Here is a 12,181-nt window from a genome sequence, read left to right as displayed (position 1 = left end):
ACTCTCACCTAATTAAATCCCTCCCTTATAATCAAATAGCTCACTTCAGGGGCATAGTCTTTAGCATTATAAGATTTTTAGTTGAACATCTGCGAACCACTAATGAGGATAGATAACTATCCCCCACTATCTTGCAGTTCCAGTCATTTACAGTAGTTTAAATATACCATCATGCAGCAAATTGAAAGGTTAAGTCTTAGTTGCAGGAGCACACCCTGAAAACATTTCTATTGGCTGCGTGTAACAAAGGGGGGAGATGTATTAGACCTTCTAAAGAGTGAAGTGGATAAGTGAGGTACCCATAGCAACCAATTAACTTCTGCCTATAACGTTACAGAAAGTACTTATAAGGGTTAGCTACAGTAGAATCTGATCGGCTGGTATGGGCAAACTCTCCACTGGTCCACTTTTTCACTTGTTATGTGGTTTGATACAGCTCCTTCGTAGATACAAAATTTGTTTATACATATTATATATTTATTGTACATGGGTATGTAATTGCAACTTTGATTACTCATTTGGCTCTCTCCAAACCTGCAAAGATACCTACTGTACGTCAGTTTGCCTAATAATGACACATTCTCCCTTTCAATCTTTAGTAAATGACACACTGAAAGTAGCTCAGTTGTGTTGAATCCCATGGAGACCCAGGTGAGTCCTGTCCAGTCTAGAAATTCCCAAGCACTATGTGTGGACACATTTGTGTACTATGGTTCCACACTAGCGGGCAGATTTAGCAAAACTTGGAGAGAGATAAAGTACTAATCATTCAGCTCCTGTCATTTTACAGACTGTGTTTCATTCATTTCCCCTAAACTTATTTATGCATCATAATTTATTAGCGCTTTCATTTGTATGTTGATTACATGTTTAACTAGGAAAACTAACACGTTGGAGATACCCAATGGACTTAATATATTCACTTTTAATTTAAATCTGGATGAGTTCAGATTTATGTAAATAAAACAAAGTATCATACAAACCCTAAATTTATTCTTTCCACATGCTTAGGTATTCTTGTTGGAACTGTTGCTAGAGATCGAAAAGTGCAATGGACTTCAGAATTGACATAGCAGGCACATGGGTGAGGACAGGACAAGGAGCTGTGTGGAAGCCTCAAGAATATAACAATTGCCGGCAACAACCATAAATGTGTCTTGTAATACATTCTGGTTAATGTCTTCATCTTTGCTCCTGTAGAAAAACAAAACAAAACCTATTTTGACATATTTTTATAATTAGTGACTAATATTACAGAGCTATAGAAAACCAAATAGTAGTAAACAACATGTCACACAAAAGTTTGCTCAAATTACCTAGAGAGGTCATAATATGTCAATCATTCCCAAAAGAAACTTCTTTACCATGGCATACTGAGAGTTAGTAACTCCAGTGGCATCACAAGCTGGGTGTGGTCTGCACCCAGGTGTCACCCTAGAAAGGGGTGACACCAAAGTGCCAACTCTTCTGCAGTGACAGGAGCCAAGTGCTGCAGTGTGATAATTACCTGCAGCTCTCAGCTCCTGTCACACATGAAGAGCCGGCACTGCACTCAGCCCAGTCTCCGGGGGTAGCCAGCATCTCCGGGTATGCTGGACACACCCCCAGAGTGAAGAAATGGAGGTCCCCGCAAGGCCACGCTCCCTTTTGTTAGGCCATGTCCCTTTGTAATATTTATTCTGACAGATGGAACTACAGGTACCAGCGGGTCCTTCAATGCCTCACATTCTTGTACTTGTGGTTCTCCAAGTATCAGCATGTGTGGGAGGTTTGCTGAGACCTGTACACACGTAAAAGACAATATTTATTAATTTTACACAATGGCTGTCAGCCTGGCACCCACAGCCCACAGGACCGGCCCAATGGATGGTTACGCTTTTTTTTTTTTTTTTTTTTGGCCAGGGAGTGTGTGTGAAGGGGGGGGGGGGGGAGACGGTAGATTTTTTAATTTCTTTTTACTATTTCAGCACTTTTACAGATGGAAGCATGTATGATTCTTAATGATCTGTACATGCTTCTGTCAAACTCACATACTGTAATGAAACTCACATTGTATTGTGCGAGTTTTCATTCTAGAAAACTCATACACACTCGCACAATGTAATAGCCTCAAGCTTAGAAACTCGCAGGCTATTACATTGGGTAAGTTTTGGGACAAACTCGCACCTTCTAATGTGCTAGTAGGTGTGGGTTTTATCCCGCAAAAAAACTTACATTACATCCCACCTCCTATCTATTTTTAAACAGCACCTTCCAGTGTATCACTGGTAATAGCATTCATTGGCAGCTCCAGGTAACGTCTATTTAGCAAGGCCAGCATGGCAACAGCAGAGAACTCCATTTTTCCTTAGCCAAATATATTAACAAATATTTTTGTTTTCTATTTTCTTTATAAATGTTCCTATTTCTTTTCTGTAGCATGTGCAGCTGGAAGTCCAAGTATATGGAGTATACCTGTGGCCGGTGCCATTTCCCCTGTGAAATCTTTGGGAAGATGGCGGTGCATGTTGAAAGCAAAGACTCTGGCAATATGTCAGAGTCTTTGCTCTCTAGTGGCCAGCATCATCTTCCCAAATATCACTGGGAAGATGGCGCTGGCCGGGGAGGGGGGACCGGCTTCCTGATCATGTAAGGTAGGAAGCGTGTGCCCCCATGGAATTATTCCATTTTTTAAAATTATTTAATATTAACCGGCATCATCACACCCACTTTATTAGCCACACACCCTCCCTACCAGGGCCCCGCGTGGCTCTCTACACCCCTGCTAGTCACATAACTGCCACAGAATTGTGCAACCAATAAACATAATGGATGCGGAATTTCATGCGAGTCTGGCCAGATTTTAAAAGCAGCAATCATTTACTTGGCATAACCAGGTTGGTTTTGCCATGTAAACAATTGCAGCTTTAAAAATCCATCCACACTCGCACAAAATGCTGCTGCTTCTTGCAGGATATTACATGATTTAGCCATATGTGTGAGTTCTGGGGCATTGTTCCCAATCAATTTGTTTGACACATCCAATGCTTTTGGATTAACTGAAACTCAAAATTTTGAACAGGACCCACAAGTGGATTTATTTCCAAGTGTAAAAGGGCTGTGGAGTATGCTGGTGCTATATAAATAGATGCTAATATATACTGTGCTATCACTTTTACTGCTATTTTGTTATGGAGTCAGTGACTAAAACTTTTGGCATTTTTTTCCACTCGGTTTATCATCAGAATTCATTATAAGGTGCATGCCGCACACATTTTGTAGCAGTGTGTTGAGGATAAAGGTTACATTGCTGGAAATGACAGCTGTGTACCTTTCATAGGATTGGAATGTTAAATGGGGATAATAGGAGCCTGCTGTCATATTAGATCTGATGCTTTTATTTTTCCTAAATGCAGAGATGAAATTGAGCCATTCATTTTGAAAGCTAGAAACAATTGTTCTGAGCCTATAACACATTTTGGAAAGACAATTTCTATTAAACCTTAGACATCAGCGTTATTCGTAAACAAACTGTTGCCAGGAGATAATTCCTAAAAGTACGTTTTCCAAATTACTTTGTCAGAGAGCCGTAATATGAGATCTCTTGGCAGAACACAATATATTGATGGGTATATAAAACATGTCAAATATTGTAGCTTTGACAGCAGAGACCTTAATGTACTACAGGTAAATCCAAATACTAGAGTTTTCCAGAAAAGACCCATTATATTCTTTTCTCAAGTGAGGCTAATGATTATCTTATGTTACTCCTTTCCTCCACTTCAAATATTATAATAATGATATTTTGCCAGAAGTACTGTATCTGCTGTTAATGCACAATATGAAATATATAGAGGGGCAATCTGACTAATCATCTGACAGCAATTTGAGCCTTTCAGTGCAATGCAATTTTGGAAGAGTTTAATGTTTTGAAGTATGATTTTGAACTGATCTCCAAGCTGCAGCTTGGCTCTGCCTCATCACATACTGTAATAGTACCAAGCCACAATCACTTACATCTGCTCAATCCCAAAATATCAAAAACGGATTAGCTTTAATTATCTCCAGCAATCTCATACATTTACCTAAACGATATTCACATTCCTTTTTACCTCTGTTCTTGGATGTAATTACAGAATTTGGATAGATGCTATAGGGGCCTGGCGTCGGAGATGGCCCATCAGGGAAGATGGAAAAGAGACTCTAGATGCTGCTCTGCTGTATGTGATGTAATCTATATTAAGATTAAGTAGGGGCTCATAGAGACTTCTGTTTTCAACTAAGATTTGCGCAGTAGGACACCTTACAGTAGCACACTGTAAGTTTAGGAGTACCCAGAAACACCCTGACGGCCACATTATTTTTTATGGAGGTGGGTAAGGAGAGGTATGAGAGAGCAATGATGGTGTTATAAGTAGGCATGCGAAAGGGCAAAGAGTGTGGCAATCAGAGAGATAATTAGGTTGGCAGTGAGGCATGAACAGAAATAACCAACTGGGTTGGAAGGGGCGCTCAAGCTGTAGCTCCAATTAATGTGTATTTAGCAGCTGTCTAGATAGGCTAGTCACACCTATAACATCATACATACAAACAAGAAAAACAGAAATGAGACAGCGCTGACTGAGATGGATTGTCGATAAAATTACAATAATATTTAATGAATTAAAATTACAATAAAATATTTAAATGAAATAGGTCTCACTGCACTAATGAGCTTATAGTCACCATACATTTAGATTAATCACTTGCCGCTTGATCCAATGTCCCCAGGGGACCCGCACAATTAGAATGTCCCTTATCCTGGGGTTGTTGCACAATCCTTTGATAAAGCAGCAGTTAGCTGTGAAACACGTCAGGTGTGAGCCTGTGTCACCTTTTCACTGACTATTTATCACCGCTTGGACCTCTGTGGACTCTGCCAAAAAAGCGCTGTTATTTGTACCCACATCCATATAACAAGGACTGAACATCATCACAACTACGCACTACTGGTGAGGATTTTCCTGTTGTATTGCCACACTACTGGGACAGTTATTCCTCCAGCGTTGTTATTACAAGCATTCGGCCCAGGGGATTGTGCAACAACCCCAGGATAAGGGGCATTCTAATTGTGCGGGTCCCCTGGGGACATTGGATCAAGCGGCAAGTGATTAATCTATATGTATGGTGACTATAAGCTCATTAGTGCAGTGAGACCTATTTCATTTAAATATTTTATTGTAATTTTAATTAATTAAATATTATTGTAATTTTATCGACAATCCATCTCAGTCAGCACTGTCTCATTTCTGTTTTTCTTGTTGGCAGTGAGGCATGACTGGAGTATGACAGGGGATGGAATTATAATAAATAAATATAATAGTGTTAAACTATAGGTTTTTATTAGAACCACATATATGGAAATCACCCCTGCCTTTGTAACAGCCAGAAGAGGCAAACTTTATGAATGTCCAGGCTACTTAGAATTCAAAGACAGCTATTCCAACCAAGATGAGACGAGAAGTATGTCCTCCTGCTGCTTTTATGTGCAGTTTCCTGTATTTAAGAAACAAATTAAGTTACAGGTAATTTCCAACCATTACCCTGAATGCAGTCCATGTGGGTAGTTTTGCTGCCTGCACCCATAGTTTCACAGTAAAAGTCATGATGAGTTTTAGTGGGAGTGTGTATGGTACTGTATATTGTGCATACTGCAGCACATACCATGCTCTGTAATATACAGGTGTGTCCTCATACATCTTGCCTCAGTACACCACGTAGTGGGAGATGCCTGGCATGAGTGAGCCGACAGGTCCTGTGCAACTCCATTAGCACTGGGCGTCTTTTTTGACAAAAATGCATCTTATTCTCCAAGCTATGTGAATAGGACGCACAAGCAGAATCTGTTGATTAAAATTATACTGTATGTGGCATACATATATTCTGTGTGCGTCTGCGGCTGTATCTGCATATGAAATTGTATGTTACAGTGCTTTCTAGGAAAACAGTCACACACAAAATGTAGGCATGCCGCATATCATTGTAATCAGTATAAGCTGCTTGCGCATCCTATTCGCAAAATTTACTGAGTCACTCCATGACATGGCATGACAAGAAGGGCTCTTTAACATGCAGGGAGGCTAGATACTGTATAGGTGCAACCCTTTAAAGGGGTAGACAGGGGAGGATTGGTCATAGGGCTCACCAGGAAGATTCCTGGTAGGGCAACGTGTCTATGGGGTCTGCTTTGTGGATTGTCATGTGGCCCTACTCCCCACATGACAGGCAGCCAACCACACTCAGTACACTGCATTGTCCCCATTCATTCTACTATTCCATTTCTGCAGTACAGCAACTCTGCCACCCAGTGATGCTGCCATGACTACACAAAATGTTATACCTCTTGTGCTGCCTAGAGACCCTATTCACGTTGGATTGCTGAGTCTGCTAAAAAGCAGAATCTGCAATAGTTTCCATCGTATGCTGGTAGCCATCCTGCATGCTACCCATCTCCAAGGGGCTGTGACCGCAACGTAATTGTGATCTTGCTGCAATTACATTGCGGTCACAGCAACCGTGGATGCTCCCTGCCATCACTGCCCGACTGTGAAGGCAGATGGCCCGGGCTGTGAAGGCAGACAGCCCGTCACCATTTTTTCCATCAATCAAGGTCAATCCTCCTGGATGCGATCACACTTTGCTAGTCGTGCATGCGCTGTGCGAACACAGCACATGCGCAGTAGTACAAAAATCGCTCGATTGCGATCCTTGTACTATAGCGAACCAACCTGAATAGGCCACTTCTACAAAATTTAACAGGGTCACTTTTTGTTCCGAATCCGCCCCGGTCTCAGACCTAGCTGCAGTAATATCCTAATAAAGGGCCGAATTCAGTAAGGATTGCAAGTCCGTCCAGCTTGCTGACCGACACAACAAGCAGAAATTGCGAATGCATAGCAATTTCTGCTTGTTAACAGAAACTAAAAATGGCGCCTGCCAGCGCAGCTTAGCTGCGCCCACAAGAGTCCAGCCGCCATGTTCTTGAACACGGTGGCTGCAGGTGACATCACGCAGCTATCGTAATCATGCCCCCAAAACACCCACGTTTGCCCGCCTCTCTGTGCTTCACCGCCCCCGCAACGCTCTGTCTCCTCCCTCGAAGCAGAGCACTGCCCCCGCCCCGCGATCACATTTTCGGTGGCCCCCACTGAAAATGTGGCACATGCGCAGGACGGGTGCTGTGCATGTGCCCGCATGTTTTTCTCAATATTTGCGGTTGGATCCAACTGCACACTGCAATCCAACCTGAATTAGGCCCAAAAGTCCACTGTTTTCTTGTGAAAATGTATCAGGCACAATTGAATTCCCCCTAGTGCCTTTGTCTGGGGTGTCTCAGATAGAGTGGGAGAGAATGGGATCATACTTTGATTATTGCCCATGACCTGCACTTATGATAAACTGATACAGTCTGCATAAAGGGCCTAATTCAGTAAGGATTGCATGCTGGGGGCTGCCCAGCATGCTGGTCCGCGCCTCCCCCCGTTCAACAAGCAGAAATTGCGAACGCATTGCAATTTCTACTTGTTAGCAGAAACTGAGGATAGTTCTTGCCTGCAGGAGGCCCGCCGCCATGTTTTCGATCGCTGCGGCTGCGTGTGATGTCACACAGCTGCTGTGATCACGCCCCTCATTCACGCCACACCGTCCCTATTTGGTTGCTCCCGCCCCCGCAACGCTCCATTTCCGCCCTTGAAACTGAGAGTACAGTATATGATGAATTGAATGGTAAGTGTTAGGCTCGGTTGGCCACAATAACCTGAAGGTGTTTAAAAAACAAAAGCAAAAATACTTTGAGGCTTATTTATTAAACACATATTGCTGGAAATCCCCATAAAAACTGTCATTTTATGGGGATAGCCGCAAAATGTAAGTATCCTCATAAGGAATTACAGGTTGAGTATCCCTTATCCAAAATGCTTGGGACCAGAGGTATATTGGATATCGGATTTTTCCGTATTTTGGAATAATTGCATACCATAATGATATATCATGGTGATGGGACCTAAGTCTAAGCACAGAATGTATTTATGTTACATATACACATTATACACACAGCCTGAAGGTACTTTTAGACAATATTTTTTATAACTTTGTGCATTAAACAAAGTGTGTGTACATTCACACAATTCAGTTATGTTTCATATACACCTTATACACACAGCCTAAAGGTCATTTAATACAATATTTTTAATAACTTTGTGTATTAAACAAAGTTTGTGTACATTGAGCCATCAAAAAACAAAGGTTTCACTATCTCACTCTCACTCAAAAAAGTCCGTATTTCGGAATATTGCGTATTTCGGAATATTTGGATATGGGATACTCAACCTGTATATGAATTTCCAACTACAACAGTACCCCCATAGGTTTCTATGGAGGCTTCTATATTGTGAGATTTATCAAGCTCCAGAATGCACAGAATTCTGGAGCTTGGATCCATTAGCTAATGCCTTAAAATGGCATTAGTCATATTGCATAACTTACCTGGAGAGAAATCCTTATTACAAGCGCTGTATGTCCCACATCACAATGCAATCTGATCTCTGATCACTTTACTCTACACATTGCAAGGTTTCACTATCTCACTCTCACTCAAAAAAGTCCGTATTTCGGAATATTCCGTATTTCGGAATATTTGGATATGGGATACTCAACCTGTATATGAATTTCCAACTACAACAGTACCCCCATAGGTTTCTATGGAGGCTTCTATATTGTGAGATTTATCAAGCTCCAGAATGCACAGAATTCTGGAGCTTGGATCCATTAGCTAATGCCTTAAAATGGCATTAGTCATATTGTATAACTTACCTGGAGAGAAATCCTTATTACAAGCGCTGTATGTCCCACATCACAATGCAATCTGATCTCTGATCACTTTACTCTACACATTGCAAGGAGGGGTTCCCGCTGCTGTCCCTGCATGTGATTTTTAATTCATTCGGGCGGTAAAGAATTTATTATTGTCACTAATTACAGCAATAAGAAATTGAAAATGGGCCCATTTTTCACCATGCCAGTGCTGCTCCCTCTGCAATGTCCTACAGCAAAAGGGTCATCATAAATAGCCTAGTATATAGCTATGCACTAGCAGCAAATCTGTGGATTGAACACCTGAAAGAAATAGGGTGTGCTGTGCTGATTTTCAACCATTTCTGCAATATTTATCTACAGAGTAATACACAAAACAAAATATAGGTGTAGTCAAGCTCGGCTTGGCTGTAATGAGGCACACCCACAATCTGTTTGACGTGGGGAGTGTGTGCATATACATGCACTGCATATAATCGCGCACATGTCCCATGGACTTTCTATGATGTCATCGCGGGTGAGAATAGTCGCAGTCCGGCTTACATCACATGTGCCCGTGCCACAAGATGAATGAACTTGGCTACATCTGTAGATGGCACGTGAGTATAAATAGGCAATTTTAATATAAAAAAAAAATATTAAAAACAATTTTAGAAAATAAATAAATAAACAGCTGAAAATATTTAATCCATGGGATAAATAAACATAAAATGCAATATTTAATAATGCAATGTACATCTCCAGGTAAACAGTTAAGTGATAATAAAACAGGTGCATCTGTCTGATCTCAGTCTCCAAGGGCTCTATTTAGGGAATTAATCTTTACATTAAAAATGCGGAAATGAGCATATACACATTTTTATCAAGACTCCGCTATTCAGCAAAGGTTAATGGCAGTTAGCTTCTCTGTTAATACCCATCTTGCTGTGAATCGCAATCTATTGTGCTTTAGCGTTTTATGCTATTCAGCAACCATAACTACACAAAAATTCCTGATAAAAGTTTACTTTATATAACGCCATTTCAGTGTGGCGTTATATGAAGAAAATCCTTAAATTTCATGAAAATTGCAGCAATAAAGGCATCAGTCCCTGCAGGATCTTGAAACAAGCCGTAAGTGTATGTCTGGCTCCAGCCTCCAAACAGTGTCTAAATTAGTGATGTGCACCGGACATTTTTCGGGTTTTGTGTTTTGGTTTTGGATTCGGTTCCGCGGCCGTGTTTTGGATACGGACACGTTTTGGCAAAACCTCCCTGAAATTTTTTTGGCGGATTCGGTGTGTTTTGGATTCGGGTGTTTTTTTACAAAAACCCTCAAAAACAGCTTAAATTATAGAATTTGGGGGTCATTTTGATCCCATAGTATTATTAACCTCAATAACCATAATTTCCACTCATTTCCAGTCTATTCTGAACACCTCACACCTCACAATATTATTTTTAGTCCTAAAATTTGCACCGAGGTCGCTGGATGACTAAGCTAAAGGTGGGTACACACTAATAGATATATCTGCAGATCAATTGATCTGCAGATATATCTATGGATGGATCGGGCAGTGTGATCAGCATACACACTGCCCGATCCGTCGGGGACTGACTTCATGAACTGGAAGGGCGTGTACACACGCCCGCCCAGTTCAGCTGTCAATCACCGCCGGCCGCCGCAGCATGTGTACGGGCGGTCGGCCGACCGCCCCATACACACACAGCGACGCGCCAATATATCGGTAGATATATTGGCCGTCGGCTGTGCTGCGCGGCCGACGCGATACGTCTGTGAACGATGGAGTGTGTGAATACACTGGCCGACGGTCCCGCGATATATCGGCAGTTTAAGAGAACGTTCGATATATCGACCAGTGTGTACGAGCCTTAAGCGACCCAAGTGGCCGACACAAACACCTGGCCCATCTAGGAGTGGCACTGCAGTGTCAGACAGGATGGCACTTAAAAAAATAGTCCCCAAACAGCACATGATGCAAAGAAAAAAAGAGGTGCACCAAGGTCGCTGGATGGCTAAGCTAAGTGACCCAAGTGGCCGGCACAAACACCTGGCCCATCTAGGAGTGGCACTGCAGTGTCAGACAGGATGGCAGATTTAAAAAAATAGTCCCCAAACAGCACATGATGCAAAGAAAAAAAGAGGTGCAATGAGGTAGCTGTGTGACTAAGCTAAATGACCCAAGTGGCCGATACAAACACCTGGCCCATCTAGGAGTGGCACTGCAGTGTCAGACAGGATGGCAGATTTAAAAAATAGTCCCCAAACAGCACATGATGCAAAGAAAAAAAGAGGTGCAATGAGGTAGCTGTGTGGCTAAGCTAAGCGACCCAAGTGGCTGACACAAACACCTGGCCCATCTAGGAGTGGCACTGCAGTTTTCTAGTGAGAGGATGAGTGCTTCCATCCTCATTTGAATCTGAACCACTAGCCATGAACATAGGCCAGGGCCTCAGCCATTCCTTGCCACTCCGTGTCGTAAATGGCATATTGGCAAGTTTACGCTTATCATCAGACGATTTTAATTTTGATTTTTGGATCATTTTACCTAACTTTTGTTTTTTGGATTTTACATGCTCTCTACTATGACATTGGGCATCGGCCTTGGCAGACGACGTTGATGGCATTTCATCGTCTCGGCCATGACTAGTGGCAGCAGCTTCAGCACGAGGTGGAAGTGGATCTTGATCTTTCCTATTTTACCCTCCACATTTTTGTTCTCCATTTTTTAATGTGTGGAATTATATGCCAGTAATATATCAATAGCAATGGCCTACTGTACCGTACTGCTATATATTATATACTGGTGGTCAGCACAATTATGCACTGTCCTCCTACTATATATACTGCGCACAACTTAAATGCCCCACGGGTATGGATGGATAGTATACTTGACGACACAGAGGTAGGTAGAGCAGTGGACTACTGTACCGTACTGCTATATATTATATACTGGTGGTCAGCACATTTATGCACTGTCCTCCTACTACATATACTGCGCACAACTTAAATGCACCACAGGTACGGATGGATAGTATACTTGACAACACAGAGGTAGGTAGAGCAGTGGACTACTGTACCAGACTGCTATATATTATATACTGGTGGTCAGCAAAATTATGCACTGTCCTCCTACTATATATACTGCGCACAACTTAAATGCGCCACAGGTATGGATGGATAGTATACTTGACGACACAGAGGTAGGTAGGGCAGTGGACTACTGTACTGTACTGATATAATACTGGTGGTCACTGGTCAGCAAAATTCTGCACTGTCCTCCTACTATATACTACAATGCAGCACAGATATGGAGCGTTTTTCAGGCAGAGAACGTAGATATTTTCAGCA

At 42.0% G+C, this 12,181-nt stretch overlaps 1 protein-coding gene across 1 annotated transcript in view; it reads right to left on the bottom strand.

Moving 5' to 3' along the window:
- Positions 1-12,181, bottom strand: part of MXRA5 (matrix remodeling associated 5) — a 97,901-nt gene that overhangs the window by 46,130 nt on the left and 39,590 nt on the right. Inside the window, exon 2 of the mRNA XM_063955512.1 lies at positions 984-1,194. Coding sequence (XP_063811582.1) covers positions 984-1,186 — 203 coding nt within the window. The 5' untranslated portion in view covers positions 1,187-1,194. The remainder of the gene's footprint in view (positions 1-983; positions 1,195-12,181) is intronic.

Source organism: Pseudophryne corroboree, chromosome 2 (assembly GCF_028390025.1).
Source record: "Pseudophryne corroboree isolate aPseCor3 chromosome 2, aPseCor3.hap2, whole genome shotgun sequence".
NCBI lineage: Eukaryota > Metazoa > Chordata > Amphibia > Anura > Myobatrachidae > Pseudophryne > Pseudophryne corroboree.
This window is presented reverse-complemented; position numbering and strand designations above follow the sequence as displayed.